The 20,607-nt window shown below is 41.6% G+C and overlaps 1 protein-coding gene across 4 annotated transcripts in view; it reads right to left on the bottom strand.

Annotated features, from left to right (window-relative positions):
• Positions 1 to 20,607, bottom strand: part of las1l (LAS1 like ribosome biogenesis factor) — an 86,602-nt gene that overhangs the window by 40,477 nt on the left and 25,518 nt on the right. For all 4 annotated transcript variants that reach the window (XM_060832516.1, XM_060832515.1, XM_060832518.1 and 1 more), the window contains 3 exons: positions 17,620 to 17,775; positions 15,961 to 16,007; positions 4,934 to 5,043 (listed from right to left, as the gene is read on the bottom strand). In XM_060832516.1, coding sequence (XP_060688499.1) covers positions 4,934 to 5,043; positions 15,961 to 16,007; positions 17,620 to 17,775 — 313 coding nt within the window. The remainder of the gene's footprint in view (positions 1 to 4,933; positions 5,044 to 15,960; positions 16,008 to 17,619; positions 17,776 to 20,607) is intronic.

The raw sequence follows: 20,607 nt of genomic DNA on the forward strand, positions 1-20,607 counted from the left end.
TGAAAATGTGCGTAAAGGCGATCACAGAGTTAAAAGACAACTATAATCTGCAGAGGCAGGATGCACAGTTACCAAAGAAAAATATCTTTTAAAATGTACATTTACCAAAGAGCAATGGGGGACGATTACACAAACTCCCTAACCAATATCTCTAACGAAATTCAAACTGCAGGTTAACAAAAGGTTCAGTGGTTTCAACTAAGCAACAGAAAAGGAAGTTCTTTACCACCACAAAATACTGTACATGTCAAAGCCAGAGGTTAGCTCAACGGTAAGATTTTTTCCATTCTACCATATTCTTCTGAAATGTGAACTGGAATCACATGAAGGGGAATGCCAAGAGTAAACATTTTCTAGGTACATATTAATGCAATGACAGAGTTAGTACATTACAAATAGCTTAGGAAGTTCCCCAATATATATACTTCAAATGTAAAAAAAAAGCCCAGATGTATAATGGATTATTTATTTCCTTGCGACTATGAGCTGTATGACATTTGGGTCAAGTATTGTGGTCATAAGCTTGTTGCTGTTCGCTTTAGAAACTGGAGATTAATTTAAATCAATACTGGAGTAGCATATATTGTCACAGGGGAAATGGCATAATAAATGGACTTTCAAACCAAAGCTGAACTCTGAAAAATAAACAGAATTCAAACAATGCTTTTCACCTTTTATCAGGACAAAAAGAAAAAAAGCTGGTTAGTCAGCATGGATGAGTTGGACTGAAGGGTCTGTTTCCGTGCTATACTTATCTATGATATTTGAGGTAATGAATTGCAAACATCTGGGAAAGTGTGTCTTACTGATTTGATACAGTAAAGCATTTTTTGAACTTATAACATAGTTGTCTCATCTGATCATTTGGTAATTTGGAAACTTCTGGTGGACTAGTGGTGAATTTGATAAAAATATTTTTCTTTTTCATCTTCCGTCATCCTTGAAGCCTTGAATTTGTTCATCCTAACTTTCTTTGTTATGGGAATGTATCTTGACTACATACTCTTTAAAGACACGCTATCTCTCAATTACAATTTAGCTCAACTTTGGATTTCAATTTACCCAAGACAGGTCTGTTTTCATGGCCACTCCCACAACCACTTCCGCCACCCCCCCCCACCCCCGAATCCCTCATGCACCACGTGACATCACTTCCACCCCTCATATCGTTGATGTCACATGCTCAGTGACTTCCGCCACCCCTACTGCCGTGTCTGACACCACTTTCGTCCCCACCAACGCCACTCAACTGCATTCTGCTAACACGCCTCCCACAGATCCCATTGTCACCATTCATGGCCCCCAGAACCCTGAGGGGAACACCACTCCTGCTCATGACTCCACCTCCATTCCCCCCACCATCACACACATTCCAGTTACTGGCTCCACCCCCACTCCCAACTTCACACCCACACCAGGTCCCAGCTCCCAGCCCTGCCAAGTTTTCACCCTTCAGACCTTCCCCTCACTGAGGATGAACGATCAGTCCTCAGCAAAGGACTCACCTTCATCCCCCTCTACCAACGCATCAATGAATTTAATACACGCCATGACGTCAAACACTTCTTCCGCCGCCTCCAAGATTACTTTCACAATCAGGACTCCCACCCACCTTCCGAGGACCCCACCTCCAACACACTGCATCCACCTGGACACCCACACTGGCCTATTACATGCTCTCGACCTCTTCATTTCCAACTGCTACCAGGACATTAACCGCCTCAACCTGCTTACCCCCCTCCCCCACTCCAACCTCTCACCCTCACAACGCGCAGCCCTCCAATCCCAACCTCACCATCATGACAGCAGATAAAGGGGGAGCAGTGGTAGTCTGGCGCACTGATCTCTACACCACTGAAGCCAAACGCCAACTCGAGGACACCTCTTCCTACCGCCCCCTCGACCATGACCCAACCCCCCCCCCATCACCAAACCATCATCTCCCAGACCATACAGAACCTCATCATCTCAAGAGATCTCCCACCCACAGCTTCCAATCTCATAGTCCGGGAACCCCGCACTGCCAGGTTCTACCTCCTTCCCAAGATCCACAAGCCTGACCACCCTGGCCAACCCATTGTCTCAGCAAGCTCCTGCCCCACTGAACTCATCTCTACCTACCTCGACATGGTCCTATCCCCCCTCGTCCAGGAACTCCCCACATATGTTCGAGACACCACCCACGCCCTCCACCACCTCCAAGACTTCCGTTTCCCCGGCCCCCAATGCCTCATCTTCACCATGGATATTCAATCCATCTTCACCATGGATATCACCATCCGTCATGACCAGGGCCTCCAAGCCCTCTGTTTTTTCGTCTCCCGACGTCCCCAACAGTACACTTCCACCTACACTCTCATTCGTTTGGGCGAACTGGTCCTCACCCTTAATTTCTCCTTCGAATCCTCCCACTTCCTCCAGACCAAAGGTGTAGCCATGGGTACACATATGGGCCCCAGCTATGCCTGTCTCTTTGCTGGCTACGTAGAACAGTCAATCTTCCGTAATTACACCAGCACCACTCCCCACCTCTTCCTCCGCTATGTTGATGACTAATTGGCGCCACCTCGTGCTCCCGCGAGGAGGTTGAGCAATTCATCAACTTCACCAACACATTCCACCCTGACCTTAAATTTACCTGAACCATCTCGGACACCTCCCTCCCCTTCCTGGACCTCTCCACCTCCATTAATCATGACCGAATTGACACTGACTCCCACAGCTACCTGGATTACACCTCTTCTCACCCTTCCTCTTGCAAAAATGCTATCCCGTATTCCCAATTCCTCCGCTTCCACCGTATCTGCTCCCAGGAGGACCAGTTCCACCACAGACATTACTAGATGGCCTCCTTCTTTCGAGACCGCAATTTGCCTTCCCACGTGGTTAAAGATGCCGTCCAACATCCACATCACGCACCTCCAACATCAGACCCCAACCCTCCAACCGTAACAAGGACAGAACGCCCCTGGCGCTCACTTTCCACCCTACCAACCTTCGCATAAACCAAATCATCAGCCGACATTTCCGCCACCTCCAAAAAGACCCCACCACCAGGGATATATTTCCCTCCCCATCCCTTTCCGCCTTCCGCAAAGACCGTTCCCTTCTGTGACTACCTGGTCAGGTCCATGCCCCCCTACAGCCCACCCTCCCATCCTGGCCCCTTCCCCTGCCACCGCAGGAATTCTAAAACCTGCGCCCACACCACCTCCCTCACCTCCAGCCAAGGCCCTAAAGAAACCTTCCACATCCAAAGTTTTACCTGCACATCCAAAAATATCATTTATTGTATCCGTTGCTCCTGATGCGGTCTCCTCTACATTGGGGAGACTGGACGCCTCCTAGCAGAGCGCTTTAGGGAACATCTCCGGGACACCTGCACCAATCAACCACACCGCCCCATAGCCCAACATTTCAACTCCCCCTCCCACTCTGCCGAGGACATGGAGGTCCTGAGCCTCCTTCACCGTTGCTCCCTCACCACCAGACGCCTGGAGGAAGAACGCCTCATCTTCTGCCTCAGAACACTTCAACCCCAGGGCATCAATGTGGACTTCAACAGTTTCCTCATTTCCCCTTCCTCCACCTCACCCTAGTTCCAAACTTCCAGCTCAGTTAGTCCCCATGACTTGTCCTTCCTGCCTATCTTCTTTTCCACCTATCCACTCTACCCTCCTCCCTGACCTATCACCTTCATCCCCTCCCCCACTCACTTATTGTACACCATGCTACTTTACCCCCATCCCCACCCTCCTCTAGCTTATCTCTCCACACTTCAGGCTCTCTGCCTTTATTCCTGATGAACGGCTTTTGCCCTGGTTGATTTTACTGGTCCTCGGATGCTGCCTGAACTGCTGTGCTCTCCCAGCACCACTAATCTAGAATCTGTTTTCACCCCTGTTGAAATCACCCTTTGTAAATTAATTGAACTCTGGATTGCTCCCTGCCCTTTGCCTTATGATACTATGATCTTACATCGAAAAAGGTGTCAGACTGTTACTTAATCTAATTTTCTCAATGTGGATCCAAGGCCTCCTTCCTTATTGGACAGGAAACATGTCCATGTAGAAAGTGTTTCTGACTGCACTTCAGAAGTTCGCACCCTTTCTGCCCTAAACAATATTGACTGAAATAGAAATAATAAACTGACTAAAGTCCACCATTATAAATTCACTACATTTCCAAATAGTCTTACCAAGCAACTATCTTATGGCAGAGAACAATGAGTTGTGAACTTGTGGTTGAAACAAATCAGACAACAAACAATGAAATATGAGCAGCAAGAAATAGAGAAACAGAAGACAGGGAACCAAAACAATTCAAACAAGTAAGAGGTAGTTCTGAAGGGAAAAAAAGGTCTTCACAGGAGATAAACTAGTTTAAGGAAAGCAATCATAACAGTCCACTGAAGAGATATTTTCTCTACAGAATCCCTTAGAATTAGTGATATTTAGATTGTTGACTTTTAGCCTTTGCATAATTCTTAAGCTCAATTAAAATAGCAACTAAAACCAAACCTTATAAATTAAAAGATCAAAGCCGGTCATCACAGTTCTCCAGGAATGCTCAAGAACCAAAAATTTTAAAAAACACAATGGAAGGGAATCTAAGAGAAAGCAAAACGTTAACTGTTTTTCTTTACAGGTACTGCCAGACAGACTATTTCCAGCATTTTCTGTCATTATGTCATTTTCAGTATCTACAGTGTTTGCTTTTATTTTAAAATCATCTTACCTCAAATAAAGTTTCATATAAAATTTGAAACTGGTGGGAGGTACAGGAACAGGGTGCAACAGGAGACATTGCACAGTCGACTAAAAGTTTCCAATCCCACCCTGGTCAAAACAGTCCATTACAAAAGTACAGTTAACTGCAGCTGCATAACTTGGTCTTTGCTAGCCTGATCATAAAATATCCATATTTAATGTACCTGTTATCCAATACATGTTTTTTAACTTGTGATAAAATCCATTCAATTTCAGGAGTTGGAGTATTCCAGAATCTCTTTGCTTTGGAAACTAACTTCTGCTCCATCAAAACCTAGGAAATAAAAAAAATTCATGTGCACTGTTAATTTGTAGTAATCTTCTCACCGTGCATTCATATGAATTAGGAGCATCAAAATGTGACTCAGCTCCTCAGGCCTGTTCCAATATTCAATACAATCATGGCTGATCTGATTATTCCATATTCCTACCATTCTCAATTGCCCTCTTCTTTACCAAGAATCCATTTACTTCTTAAAAAATAGAAAGACTCTGATTTTACCATCTTTTAAGAAAGAAAGAGAGCTCCAAAGACTCTACTTTCTATAAGAAAAAAAATCCTCATTTCTCAAATGGCGAAATCTCATTTTTATAAACAGTGACCCCAAGTTCTAGATGCTCCCACAGTAATATCTTTTTCATATCCACCTTGTGAAGACCCCTTAGGATCTTGTGTTTCATTCAAGTCACCTATTACTCTTGTAAACTTCTGCAGATAGAAAGCCTAGACTGCTCAATCTTTCCTTATAAGACAAGCCATTCATTCAAATTACTGGTCTAGTAAGCTAAAAGTCTAGTTTCATCTTCTATGAATTGCCTTCATTACAGCCTTCATTGAATAAAAAGAGCAGTATTATACACAGTATTCCAGATGTGGTGGCACCAATGCCCAATATAACTTCCCTCTTTTTATATTCAATTCCTTTTGCAATAAACAATAACATTCTATTAGTCTTAATTACCTGCTGTATTTGTATACTAAGCTTTTGCAATTTGTCATTGGAATACCTAGATCCCTCTGCGTCTCAGAGATTTTCAAACTCTCACCATTTGATTAATGTGAGTTTTTTTATTCTCATTACCGATTTCATATTTTCCCTCATTATACTCTATTTGCCAGATCATTGACAACTCAATTAATCTATCTTTGATTCTCCCTAAGTTCGTAAATAATTTGGTCAAGAATCATCAATATTTTCTTTACAACAATGAAGTGAGATACTCCAGGTACTCACTAAAAGAATAAAGCTACAAGATTTGAAAGTTTAAAAAAAAACTTTCTACAGGCTTCTCCAATTAAAGTAATATTCAATTCTACCCTGACATGAATATATAGTAAATAATTGTGGCCATAGCACTGATTCCTGGAGCACTTCTATAAGTCTGCCTCTATAAAAATAGTTCCAGTTTCTTGCACCATACTCATAAGGAAGTCCAGGGTGATGTGCTCCACAACGAATCTATGCCACCTCGAAAGTCCTGGGGGATTCTCCAACACCAAGCTCACTATTCTTCCTCTCACAAAATGAAAGAGTTTTCTTTCCATGCACATTCAAAGGAGAGAGATTTGGCAAACCCAAGAGGCAGGACACCGGATCCACCTTGACCTCAGTTCCCAAAACCCCTTCCAAAACACTCGCAATGGCACCCCAATATCTATGAAGCTTGTGGCATGACCACAAGTAATGAGTAAGAGTACCAACATCTGTTTTACATTTGGGGCACACTATGGATGTTCTGGTCTTAAATTTCACAAACCGCTCTGGTGTCAAATGAGCCCTGTGGAGTACCTTCAATTGCATAGCCTGTTCTCTATTACAAATCAAAATCTTCCTTAGGGTCTCTAACAAGATCTCCACTCCCAATTCTTGAGTCCAGAATCTGCAAAGCTGCTCAATGTCCTTCGAGATATTACCTCCTAAAAAATGATGGAGGATGCTGACCAAGAAAGCGCCTCTGGACTGAAGCACGCTCCTCTCTATATCCGACTTATACGGACTAACCATCAATGCGGTCTTTTTCTGTATAAAGTCCCTAACCTGAAAGTAATTTATAAATCCTTTGGACAGGACTGTTCAAACTGAAGAAAGAACTGTACTTTACCTTATTACTAACTTTATAAACATACAAAAAATATAGAAATAGATCATTCTGCCTCTCAAGCCTGTTCTGCCATTCACTCTGATCTGTCTACTTTGAATTCAATATTCTTATCAACCTCTAATAACCTGTTTTCCCTGCTTACAGGAATCTATCCACGTGTGCCTTAAAAATAATCAATGAGCCTGCTTCTACACCCTGAGGCAGAGTACTCCAAATTTACACACATCTGAGAAAAATCAATTCTCACTGTCCTAAGAGGGCAACTCCTTTTTAAACAATGTCCCCTAGTTCTGGAATGACCTACAAAAGGAAGCCGAGTGAAAAGTCAGGTCTGCAGATGCTGGAGATCAGAGCTGAAAATGTGTTGCTGGTTAAAGCACAGCAGGTCAGGCAGCATCCAAGGAACAGGAAATGCGATGTTTCGGGCAAAAGCCTGATGAAGGGCTTTTTTCCGAAACGTCGAATTTCCTGTTCCTTGGATGCTGCCTGACCTGCTGTGCTTTAACCAGCAACACATTTTCAGCTACAAAAGGAAGCCTCCTTTTCATGTCCATTTTGTCAAATTCAGGATTCAATAAAGCCACCCTTCACTTATTTTTTTTAAAAACTCCTTTGGAAAAATACCCAGCCTGTCCAACCTATCCTCATAAGACACACATTCATTCCAGATATTAGTCCAGTAAAAAGCCTGTAAACCATCTCCAATGCATTTACATTCTTCCTGAATCCTTAAACCGTGCAATCTTTGAAATGTGGTCTCACCAAAGCCCTGCATGATTTAAGCAATACCATCATTATTATGAGAAAAATTGAAACTGAAAGACAGCATCCCCATTAGCCTTCTTTATTATATGCTGTATATGCATAGGAACTTGTTTTGACTTATGCACTAGAATACCTGAATCAACAGCTCAGTACTTCACCGTTGTCCTGTATCTGCCTAGTCATTCTTTCTGCTAAAGTGAACAATTTCACATTTCCCTATATTATATTTAACCTGCCTAATTTTTCACTCAACCTATCTATATGCTTCTGCAACTTTCTTGTCTTCTTTACCACATACCTTCCTACCTATCTTGGTGTCATCTCTGAAGTTTACTACATGCTTTCATTGCCCAAATCTTGGTCATTGTTATAGACCATAAAATGTTAAGGTCCCAGCATAGTCCCGGCAGGATTCCACTCATCACATCCTGCCAGACAAAGAAAGACCTATTTATACATAAACTATTTATGTTAATATATTGGCTCTTACATCATAAGTTTTTAGTTTTTGTGATCACCTTTGATGCTGCAACCTTTCATATGCCTTCTGGAAATTCAAGTACAGGTAGACAATCCTTTATCCGAAATCCGAAGTTTGTTTGCAAAGTTTTTTTCTGTATAACAAGGTTGTTTGGTATGCGAACATGTGACCCAACTCCATACCCATTCAAATCATATCACAGCATGGCCTAGTACTGGCAGGCATCAAATGTGTTACGGCGCTCGTACTAGTCACACGTAGATCTGATGTTCGTTAATATTTTTTCATTTCACTGTGAAAATGTCATTTATTCTGAAATCCAAAAAATTCCAAAATCTGAAAAGTAACTGGCCCCAAGGATTTTGGATAAAAGGATTGTATATGACATCAATAAGCTCCACATTACCCTACCCACAGAGCATATTACCCCTTTAAAAGAACTCCAATAAATTGTTTAAACACAACTTTCCCCTGACAAAACCATGCTGATGCTTCCTGATTATCATGAACTCTTCAAAACGTGCAGTGTTGAAATGAGCAAAAAGCACAGCAGGTCAAGGACAGGAAAATCAATGTTTCGGACAGGACAGAGTTCTGATGAGCGGTCCTGCCCAAAATATTGACTTTCCTGTTCTTCTGATGCGGCTTGACCTGCTACACTTTTTCCAGTTCCACATTTTATAGTCTCTGACTTTCCAAAATCTGCAGATGTCACTATTTCAAAGTTTTCGAAATATGCAGCCATAATCTCTTCAAATGATAGTTTCTAACAACTTCCCCACAACAGATGTCAAACTAAATGGCCTATAGTTTACTGTTTCCTATCTCCATCCTTTCCTATAGAGGTTAATATTAGCTATTTTCCAGTCTGATGGAACCATTTATAGAAGATGTGAGGATTCTGGGTAATCCAAGATGGAGGACAGGAAAAAAATTGTGACTGTAAGAGCTGCTCCTTTTTTGAGGCATTTTAAGTGTTGGAGGTGATTTCCTTGAACTTCAGGAGCAGCAATTACTGTTTTATGTGAAATTGATTGCTTTGGAACTTGGGGGGGAGAAAATATCAAAACAACAGCACTTTTAAAAGGAGAAACACAGATAAAAGGCAGCGACCACATAGTCAGTGAGGGAGAGAGAGAAACTTACACTGCTTTCTGAAACAATAATGAATTTGCACAATTACTGCCTTTACTATTTGAGTTTATGTATCTCTGGACAGTGGAGTGTTTCTAGGAAAAATTAACAAACAGTGAAATTCATAGCTGACCTTGAAGGAAAGTGTAGGACAGCTCACAGCACAGGAACAGACAAGTACACAGTTTTTAAGTGTAACCTTGATGTAAGTCTACAGTAGTGAGTAGAATGGGTGCTTTCTTGATTATATATTTTATTGAGATCTGTCTCTTGATTAAATTTTAAAAATATAAGCCATAAGTTAGTCTGGAGCACTGTTTCTTAGAGCAAAAAGACAGTTATTTTCTGGGTCTGTAGATTGTGAAGGAGCAAAGATGGCCTTTAGTGGAGTGATATGCCCTTCCTGTCGGATGTGGGAGTTTAGGGAGGGTTTCCATGATACTGATGATCATGTCTTCAGGAAGTGATATTGGTTGTGAATCCTATCAGATCACATGGATTGGTAAGAGCAGCAGTTAGGATAATAAGGAATTTACAAGAGCAAAGGGGTGTGATGGATGACAGTTATAGGAAGGGGAAAAAGCTTCAAATACAGTCTGGTAGGAGGGTTAACTCCACGAAAGGTAGGAGGAGGAGTAGGCAGGTAGTGCAGGAGTCTTCTGTGGCTATCCCCATTTTAAACAAGTATGCTGTTCTGGAAAATGCAGGGGATATTGGACTTTCAGGAAAATGTAGCATGAACAGCCAACTTTCTGATATTGAGACTGGCTCTAATGTAATGAGGGGTTCCAAGCGATTGATTATGACGGGAGACTCTCTAATCAGAGGCACATACAGACGTTTCTGCAGCAGCAAAAAATCAGAAGGGTGTGTTGCCTCCCTGGTGCCAGGATCAGGGATATCTCAGAGATGGTACAGAATGTTCTCAAAGGGGAGAGGGACTAGCAGAAGATCATTGTACACATTGAAACTAACGACATAAAGGAAAAGGATGAGATTCTGAAAGGAGAATATAGAGTGTTAGGTAGAAATTTAGAAAAGGACAGCCTCAAGAATAGTAACACTGGATTACACTCAGCGCTACGACCTAGTGAGGGTAGGAATAGGGAGGATAGAGCAGATGAATGTGTGGCTGAGGAGCTGGTCCATGGGAGAAGGATTCACATTTTTGGATCACTGGAATCTCTTCTAGGGTAGAAGTGACCTGGACAAGAAAGATGGATTGCACCTGAATTGGAAAGGGTCTAATATACTACAGGGAAATTTGCTAGAACTGCTCAGGAGGATTTAAACTAGTAAGGTGGGGGGGTGGGACCCAGGGAAATAGTGAGGAAAACGATAAATCCGAGACTGGTACAGTTGGGAAAAACAGCAAGTCAAACAGTCAGGGCAGGCAGAGACAAAGCAGAGAACAAGGGAGGACTGATAAATTAAACGGCATTTATTTCAATGCAAGAGGCCTAACAGGGAAGGCAGATAAACTCAGGGCATGGTTAGGAACATTGGACGGGGATATCAGAGCAATTACAGAAATGTGGCTCAGGGATGGGCAGGACTGGCAGCTTAATGTTCCAGGATAGAAATGCTACAGGAAGGATAGAAAGAGGGATGAGAGAGGAGGGGGAGTGATGCTTTTGTAAGGGGCAGCATTAATACTGTGCTTAGGGAGGATATTCCTGGGAATATATCCAAAGAGGTTATTTGGGTGGAACTGAGAAATAAGAAAGGGATGATCACCTTATTGGGATTGCATTATAGACCCTCTAATAGTCAGTGGGAAATTGAGAAACAATTTTGTACAGAGAGGTCCTCCACTTTTAGTCATTTATATAAATGATTTGGATGTGAGCATAAGAGGTATAGTTAGTAAGTTTGCAGATGACACCAAAATTGGAGGTGTAGTAGACAGCGAAGAAGGTTACCTCAGATGACAACAGGATCTTGATCAGATGGGCCAAGGGGCTGAGAATTGGCAGATGGAGTTTAATTCAGATAAATGTGAGGTGCTGCATTTTGGGAAAGCAAATCTTAGTAGGACTTATACACTTAATGATGAGGTTCTAGGGAGTGTTGCTGAACAAAGAGACCTTGGAGTGAAGGTTCATAACTCCTTGAAAGTGGAATCGTAGGTAGATAGGATAGTGAAGGTGGCGTTTGGTATGCTTTCCTTTATTGGTCAGAGTATTGAGTACAGGAGTTGGGAGGTCATGTTGAGACTGTACAGGACATTGGTTAGGCCACTGTTGGAATACTGCATGTAATTTTGGTCTCCTTCCTATCAGAAAGATTAGATTTTTTCACTGAAGTGTGGGAACAGACCCTTCGGCCCAACAGGTCCATGCCAACCCTCCGAAGAGCAACCCACCCAGACCCATTCCACTACATTCATCCCTGACTAATGCACCTAACACCGCGGGCAATTTAGCGTGGCCGGTTCGCCTGGCCTGCGCGTCTTTGGACTGTGGGTGGAGGCTGGGGTACCCGGAGGAAACCCATGTGGACTCGGGGGGGGGGGGGGGGGGCGGGAAAGAGTGTGCAGGATCCGCATGGACGGTTGCCCGAGGAGGGAATTGAACCCGGTCTCTGGTGCTGTGGGGCAGCAGTTGCAAAACTTGGAAGGGTTCAGAAAAGATTGACAAGGATGTTGCCAGGATTGGAGGATTTGAGGGAGTGTTGAATAGGCTGGGGCTGTTTTCCCTGGAGAGTCAGAGGCTGAAGGGTGATCCTGTGGAGGTTTGCAAAGTTATGAGGGGCATGGATGGGGTGAGTGGACAGGATCTTTTCCCTGGGGTCAGGGTGCAGAACTGGAGGGCATGGGTTTATGGTGAGAGGGGAAAGGTATATAAAAAAGAGAGACCCGAGGGGCAACTTTTTCACACAGAGGGTGGTATGTGTATGGAATGAGCTGCCAGAGGAAGTGGTGGAGGTAGCTACATTTGCAACATTTAAAAGGCATTTGGATGGGTATATGAATAGGAAAGATTTGGAGGGATAAGGGCCGGGTGCTAGCAGGTGGGACTAGACTGAATTGGGATAGCTGATCGGCATAGACGGGATGGACCGAATGGTCTATTTCCATGCTGTACATCTCTATCTCAGTTATCTGAGAGAATAATGGGGTGGCTATGGTAGGGGATATTAACTTTCCAAACATAGATTACGACTGCCATAGTATTAAGGGTTTATACAGAGAAGAATTTGTTAAGTGTGGACAAGCAAATTTTCTGATTCAGTATGTGGATAGACCTACTAGAGAAGGTGCAAAACTTGACCTAGTCTTGGGAAATAAAGCAGGGCAGGTGACTGAGGCGAGAGTGCGGGAGCACTTTGGGGCCAGCAACCATAATTCTATTAGTTTGAAAATAGTGATAAAAAAGGATAGACCATATCAAAAAGTTAAAGTTCTAAATTGGAGGAAGGCTAATTTTGATTGTATTAGGTAAGAACTTTCAAAAACTGACTGGGGGCAGATATTCACAGATAAAAGGGATGGCTGGAAAATAGGAAGCCTTCAAAAATGAGATAACAAGAGTCCAGAGATAGTATATTACTGTTAGAGTAAAAGGAAAGGCTGGTAGGTATAGGGCATGCTGGGTGACTAAAGAAATTGACGGTTTAGTTAAGAAAAATAAGGAAGCATATATCAAGTATAGATAGGAGAAATCGAGTGAATCCTCATAAGAGAATACAGGCAGTAGGAGTATACTTAAGAGGGAAGTCAAGAGAGCAAAAAGGGAACATGAGATAGCTTTGGCAAACAGTGCTAAGGGGAATCCAAAGGGATTTTATAAATACATTAAGGACAAAAGGGGAACTCTGAAGAGAATAAGACCCTTCAAAGATCAGCAAGGCAGCCTATGTGTGGAGCCACCGGAGATGGGGGATATAAATGAGTACTTTGCTTCAGTGTTTACTGTGGAGAAGGACATGGAAGATATAGAATGGGGGGAAATAGATGGTGACATCTTGAAAAAAACGTCCATATTGCTCAAGAGGAGGGGCTAGAATTCTTGAAACGCATAAAAGTGGATAAATCCCTTGAATCTGATTAGGTGTACTCTAGAACTCTGTGGGAAGCTAGGGAGGTGATTGCTGGGCATCTTTGAGATATCTGTATCATTAATAGTCAAAGGTGAGGTGTCGGAAGACTGGAGGTCGGCTAACGTCGTGCTACTATTTAAGAAAGGTGGTAAGGAAAAGCCAGGATGAGCCTGACATCGGTGATGGGCAACGTGTTGGAGGGAATCCTGAGGGACAGGATGTACATGTATTTAGAAAGGCAAGGACTAATTAGTGGTCAACATGGTTTTGTGTGTGAGAAATCATGTGTCACAAACCTGATTGGATATTTTGAAGAAATAACAAAAAGGATAGTGAGGGCAGAACATCATGAGAGACATGATCTATGTTGACTTCAGTAAGCCATTCGACAAGGTTCCTCGTGGGAGGCTGATTAGCAAGGTTAGATTTCATGGAAGACTAGCCACTTGGATACAGAACTGACCCGAAGGTAGAAGACAGAGGATGATGGTGGAAGGTTGCTTTTCAGACTAGAGGCCTGTGACCAGTGGTGTGCCACAAGGATCAGTACTGGGTCCACTGCTTTTTATCGTTAATAGAAGTGATTTGGATGTGAACATAGGAGGTATAGTTTAGTAAATTTGCAGATGACATCAATACTGTGAGAGTGGGTGGCACGGTGGTTAGCACTGCTGCCTCACAGCGCCAGAGACCCGGGTTCAATTCCCACCTCAGGCGACTGACTGTGTGAAGTTTGCACATTCTCCCAGTGTCTGCGTGGGTTTCCTCCGGGTGCACCGGTTTCCTCCCACAGACCAAAAATGTGCAGGTTAGGTGAATTGACCATGCTAAATTGCCCGTAGTGTTAGGGGCAGGGGTGAATGTAGGGGAATGGGTCTGGGTGGGTTGCAATTTGGCGGGTCGGTGTGGACTTGTTGAGCCGAAGGGCCTGTTTCCACACTAAGTAATCTAATCTAATCTAATCTAAAAATATTGGCGGTGTAGTGGACAGCGAAGAAGGTGACCTCAGATTACAACAGGACCTTGATCAGATGGGCCAATGAGCTGAGGAGTGGCAGATGGAGTTTAGATTAGATAAATGGAAGGTGCTGCATTTTGGAAAAGCAAATCAGAGTAGGATTTGTACACTTAATGGTAAGGTCCTGGAGAATGTTGCTGAAAAAAAGAGAGACCTTGAAGTGCAAGTTCACAGCTCCTTGAAAGTAGAGTTTCAGGTAGATAGGATAATGGAGGTGGCGTTTGATATCCTTTCCTTTATTGGTCAGAATATTGAGTACAGGAGTTGGAAGGTCATGTTGTGGCTGTACAGGACATTGGGTAGGCCACTGTTGGAACACTGCGTGCAATTCTGGTCTCTTTCCTATCAGAAGGATATTGTGAAACTTGAAAGGGTTCAGAAAAGATTTACAAGGATGTTGCCATGGTTTGATGATTTGAGCTCTAGGGAGCGGCTGAACAGGCAGAGGCTGTTTGCCTTGGAGCATTGGAGGCTGAGGGGTTTATAAAACTATGAGGAACATGGATAAGATAAATAGACAAAGTCTTTTTCCCTGTGGTCAGAGTCCAGAACTAGACGGCATAGGTTTAGGTTGAGAGGGGAAAATAATAAAAGGGACTTAAGGGGCAACTTTTGCACACAGAAGGTGCTGAGTATACGGAATGAGCTGCCACAGGAAGTGGTGGAGGCTGGTACAATTACAGCATTTAAAAGGCATCTGGATGGATACATGAATAGGAAGGCTTTAGAGGGATATGGAGCAAGTGCTGGTGAATCGGATTAGGTGAGGCTAGTATATCTGGACAGCATGGATGAGTTGGAACAAAGGGTCTGTTTCCGTGCTGTACATCTCTACAATATTGCTCTACTAAAATTAACAAATTAGGCTAACATGGTCCTGTTAGCACAACTTACTGTTTAGTTGTTACCAAAATGTCCAATAAATATTCAAAAATCAAATAGATACTGAAGCAAACAATTTGCTCTAACAATTTTGATAAACTGATTCAATTGGTAGCACGCTGACAAGTCAGTGGAATGTAGGCGTCAGCCTCACAAGAGAACTAGAGCTTGGGATCCAGGCTAATACTTAATTGCAGGATTGAGGGAGTAATACATCTTCAGAAATAGAGTCCTTCAGTTGAGAAGTCCCATCTGCCTGCTCCAGTTACATTAGCTGGATGTTAAGGATCTCATGAAACTAGCTGAAAAGTGAGTTCTTCTATTATCTTGCCAACATTCCACCCCAAATAATTCCATCAGAAACAGAGGAGTTAATAATTAAATGCATAATTCTTTTCAGGCCTGTTCTACACCTAGTTACTGACATTAGACCAGATTGTACAGCTGCAGAACAAACAGACTTTATTATGCCTCAGCCTCAAATCCAGATTGACAGCAGAGATGCCCTACACTGCTAAGTGATCACCTTCCTGCTCAACAGCCTGTGGTTGACCATTTGACTCTTGTATCAATGAGCTAACAAGCAGTAGCTGGACCAAGTGGATTTTCATTTTCCAATAGATCAGGTCTACTGTTTCTGTCTCTCATAATTGCTTAAAAAGTACTGTACAAATACTTATTCCTCAAACTGTCTATTTCTCTTTTCTGAATCAAACCGACATATTATAGAACTGAATGAAAAACTTAAATCTTTAGCAATTATATACCTGGAATTGTTCTTTCTCAAAGGAAGTCAGCAGTTCTCGGGCTTTGTCTGGAGGAGAAAAAAAAAGTGAAAATATTACAAATGGAGGATTTACCTTGGGGGTTCATTGAAAGTGCAGCTTTTTAAAACAAATATTTCATAGTGAATTCAAATATTTGATGAATTTAAACAAAATACAATTTTATTCTAAGAGTCAAATTCAAAAAACCTGCTTTGTAATATCCATTTTGGTTATGAGAAGCTCTTAACCAAAAACGTGCCTTTTTGTTCTTTAGGATATAATATGCTCTTTCTGTAACAACAATGAACATCAACAATATGTCCATCGGAGTAGCCCATAAGCTGAATTAGAAGGTTTTCCAGGCTGTAGTTTGCCATTGTTTGTTCTAGCTTGTAAGAATAGTATCTCAGAGAAATACTGAAATGTTCCAGGTGCCTGTTGAACCTTGCCTCACAAGATTCCTGTTCAGGGCAGTACACAGGAAATTTAGGAACATAAAAAGATGTAGGCTGATTAAAAGCATTTCAGTTTGTGACCACATCCTGAAAAAGATTCTAAACATAAATGAAAGTGAGATATAAAAACACCAAAGTGTTTGATGAGTCACGGTCAGAAGTCACATGACACCAGTTTATAGTCCAACAGGTTTATTTGAAATCACAAGTTTTTGGAGCACTGCTCCTTCATCAGGCAGTGTAACTGCTGGACTATAATCTGGTGTCATGCAACTTCTGACCTTGTCCACCTCAGTTCAACACCAGCACCTCCACATCATGATATTTACGAGTCAATATATTTATCCGTTTACTTCAAGCTACACTAGTTTTGCAGAGAAAAAAATACTTGATTTACTGGTCATTGCTCCTTTTAGACAATTTTCCACCAAAGGTGACTATCCCATATTGTAGCATAGGCTCAACTTATCGAAAGCACCTTATCCAAGTGGCAAATAATGATGTGCTACACAGAACAGATACAACAGGAAGGAAGCAGTGACCTTGCTGGAGATGTAGAACAGAGAATTTGGAGGCAGATTATGGAAATCTGCAGGACAAGTAGTGTTATGATAGTTGGTGATTTTATTTACCATAGAGTAGACTGGGAAAAAGATAAGAGTGTGGGGCACAGACGGTGAGTAATTGCTGCAAATTCTAGAACAGTATTTGCAAGAAATTAATTATTTCAGTGATTTCAATCGTTCCTGACTTCTAGTCAACAACAGAATATTTAGCTGTCAGAAGTAAAGCCATATTCTCTCCCCTACCCTGCTGGCAACATGCTCAAATCGCTTTGGGCCCCCAACTTGCAGCATGCAGTGCTTCTTCCTTTCTTCTTCACCTCCCAGCTTCCCTTCTCCTTCGTAGCTTCCTTCAACTTCACTCCATCACATCACCTTCCCTCCTCCACCAGGTTTCTCTTCATTCTCCAGTGTCCACCCTTAGCAACCACCTTGCCTAAACCCCTAAAACACAGTATAGTGCTTGCCTTTTACACTTGGAAGAACACATTGGTATTCACTAAACATTCTTCCTTCCACATGGAAAATTTGAAAGAATATGCAGTTTCAAAGCAAAGCTAAGCAGGAACAATTTATTTGTTACATAACATGCAATTGGTTAATGATTGTTACATTCATTTCTATATATTTCAAGTTCTAACCATATAACTCCTTCTGTTTCAATTCATCCTGTATTTTGGCTTCATCATTGGCTTCCTCCTCTTCCTGAGGGTCCACGACCCAATTATCCACAACACTGTTTCCCAACTGTCGATTCCAGTACTGCTGTCGTAACCACTCCAAAACAAACTCACAACCTGAAGAAACAAAATCACTGCAAAATTAATTAAACTCACGTGTTCAGTACAGATGGTACAATACAAAATTATAATACAAAAATTCTCACGTGAAAATTGCAATTTAATTTTAAAGTTATATTTGCAAGAAGAAAAGTCCTAATTCCCCCCATTTCTTTGGTTGTTCAGTATCACACAAACAACTTTCATTTACATGAAAAAGACTATTTAACATAAGAATGCCCAGTGAGATACAAATCTTCATATTAAATCATTCAGAATGCAAAGGACACAAAGTTCAAGATTTGTGGACAATATGAAATATAAACTTTATAATCTGTGAGAAGGGCAATATAAAAATTCAAAAGGATGTCAACAGAGTGGAATGAGCAGACAAGCAACAGACTGAATTTAATGCAGAGAAACATGAAACAATTCACTCTGACAGTCAGAACAGGCAGGATAAAACAGAAGTGTACAATTCTAAATGGGACACAAATGGGCACCACACTGTGGAAATTAAAAGGTCTCAACACAGTGAAGAAAATATTTAAGAGAATAATTCTAGGGCTGAAGAACTTCAATTATATGGCTAGATTGGAGTAACTGAGACTATTCTCCTTGAAGAGAAGCTTGAAAGATTCAAAATCATGAGGGGAATGCACATTAGAAACATTGATTTCTCATTTGTAAAAAGAACCACCACCAGAGGGCATCAGATTTAAACTAAATGGTAAAAGAAGCAACACCACCACAAGGATAAACCTTTCCCCACAGTTTGAAATTCAGATATGTTATGCACTGTCTGAAAGTGTGTTGCAGACAGAGTCAATTGAGACACTGATCATTGTCTGAAAAGGAAAAGTGCAGGACAATTAGAAAAAAGCCTGGTGAGTAGCACTAGTTGAATTGCATTTGCAGAGGCCAATATACCAAGATGACTTCTGTGCTACAACTATGATACAATTCTAAACACGTCTTAAAACAATTTCCTTTCCACTTTAGCAAATTAACCTTCGACAGATTTTACTTAACCGTGACTGTAACAGACATGATCATCTTAGTCAAGAGGGAATTCAACCATCAACCCTTGAAATTCAATGGCATTACCATCTCAAACTCCTACCATTCTGGGATCAAAATCCTAAACTAACCTCCCAATAATATGGTAGATGTACCTATACCCAAAGGACTGCAATGGTTTAAGGCAACAGCTCATAACCTTTTCAAGAGCAATTAGACAGGCAATAGATGCTGGGATGCCCACATCTCAAATGAACAAAACATTTTTAGTAATTGGTCACTGAAAGTACCAATAAACAAAAACAATAAATGTAGGCACATGTTATAGGAATGTAATAATGGAAGAACAGTGCCCTCTGCTGGTATCTATTTGCTATGGATTTCATTTGACCAAGAAATGAAGGGTCCACATCTGAAAAGTTTACTTAATTTCCAAAGCTGATACTGTAACAAATTTTAACATTCTGGATTAGATATTCTTTTAGACTCAATCTTAAGTCACTCTCACATATAAATTTTCAAACACACAAAATTGTAACATACACTATCTGCATATCACACGTGGAGGTGCCAGTGATGGACTGGAGTGGACAAAATTCAGAAGTCACACGACACCAGGTTATAATCCAACAGGTTTATTTAAACTTAAAAAATCACAAGCTTTCAAAGCATTGCTCCTTCGACAGGTGAAGTACAGAAAGGCACACAGGCATAGTATATGCAGGCAGAAAGATAAGGGCAAGATAATTCCAGGTAATTAAGAATGTCAATAAAGTGAGAGTAGAATATCAACATGCTGAATAACAGGTCTTTGAAGGTAATCAGGAGTATCAATAGATTAATATAAATGATGTGAATGAAATGTCGACAGCTGAACAACAAGTAAAGGGATGACCTATGAACTGATGAATTAAAACACAGATTAAAGCAGATCACAATTAAAACACAAAACAGAGCTTTGAGTTTTACAACTTCTCATCACCTGTGGATTTCCAACCAAATCTAGAGGTAACATTATTTTTCTTCATTTATCCAATGCTCCGATAAGAAAACTAAAATTGCTTCTGACTTCAAATCAGTTCTCCTCCTAATTGTTCTAACATGTCTTGTTTTTTAAAAAAAAGTCCTCCAAAACAAAAAGGTAACCAACACACAATGCCATTATTTCAAAATCTAAAATTTCAAATATATTTTCAATCACAACTTTCCTATCTACCTTTGAGTCATCAGCAAATTGACAATAAGGCCTTCCATCCAAGTCAACTACATAATGTTTTTATTATCCACTCATGGGACATGGAAGTCACTGGTTGACCAGGATTTTGACCCAGTGACACTGAAAGGATGGTGAGTGGCTTGGAAAGGAATTTGCAGGTGATGGCTTTCCCTTCTCTCTGCTGCCCTTGTCCTTTTGGATGGAAGTGGTCATGGGTTTGGAAGTGCTGACTAAGGATCTTTGGTGAATTTCTGCAATGCATTTGTAGATAGTACCACTGCTGACTTTCAGTAGCAGCAGTGTGAAGGAATGGCTGAGATGTTAATCAAGCAGGCTGCTTTGTTCTGGATAGTGCTAAGCTTCCTGAGTGTTGTTAGAGCTACAGACATCCAGGCAAGTGAGGAGCATCGCTGACTTGTGCCTTGTAGATGGTGGACAGGCTTTGAGTCATCAGGCGGTGAATTACTCGCCACAGTATTCCTAGCCTCTGACATGCTCTTGTTGCCACTGCGTTTACATGCAGAGTCCACTTGAGTTTCTACTCAATGGTGACCCTACTAGGATGTTGATAGTGGGGTATTCTGTGATGGCAGCACCATTAAAGGTCAAGTCTC

Source organism: Hemiscyllium ocellatum, chromosome 11 (assembly GCF_020745735.1).
Source record: "Hemiscyllium ocellatum isolate sHemOce1 chromosome 11, sHemOce1.pat.X.cur, whole genome shotgun sequence".
Lineage (NCBI taxonomy): Eukaryota > Metazoa > Chordata > Chondrichthyes > Orectolobiformes > Hemiscylliidae > Hemiscyllium > Hemiscyllium ocellatum.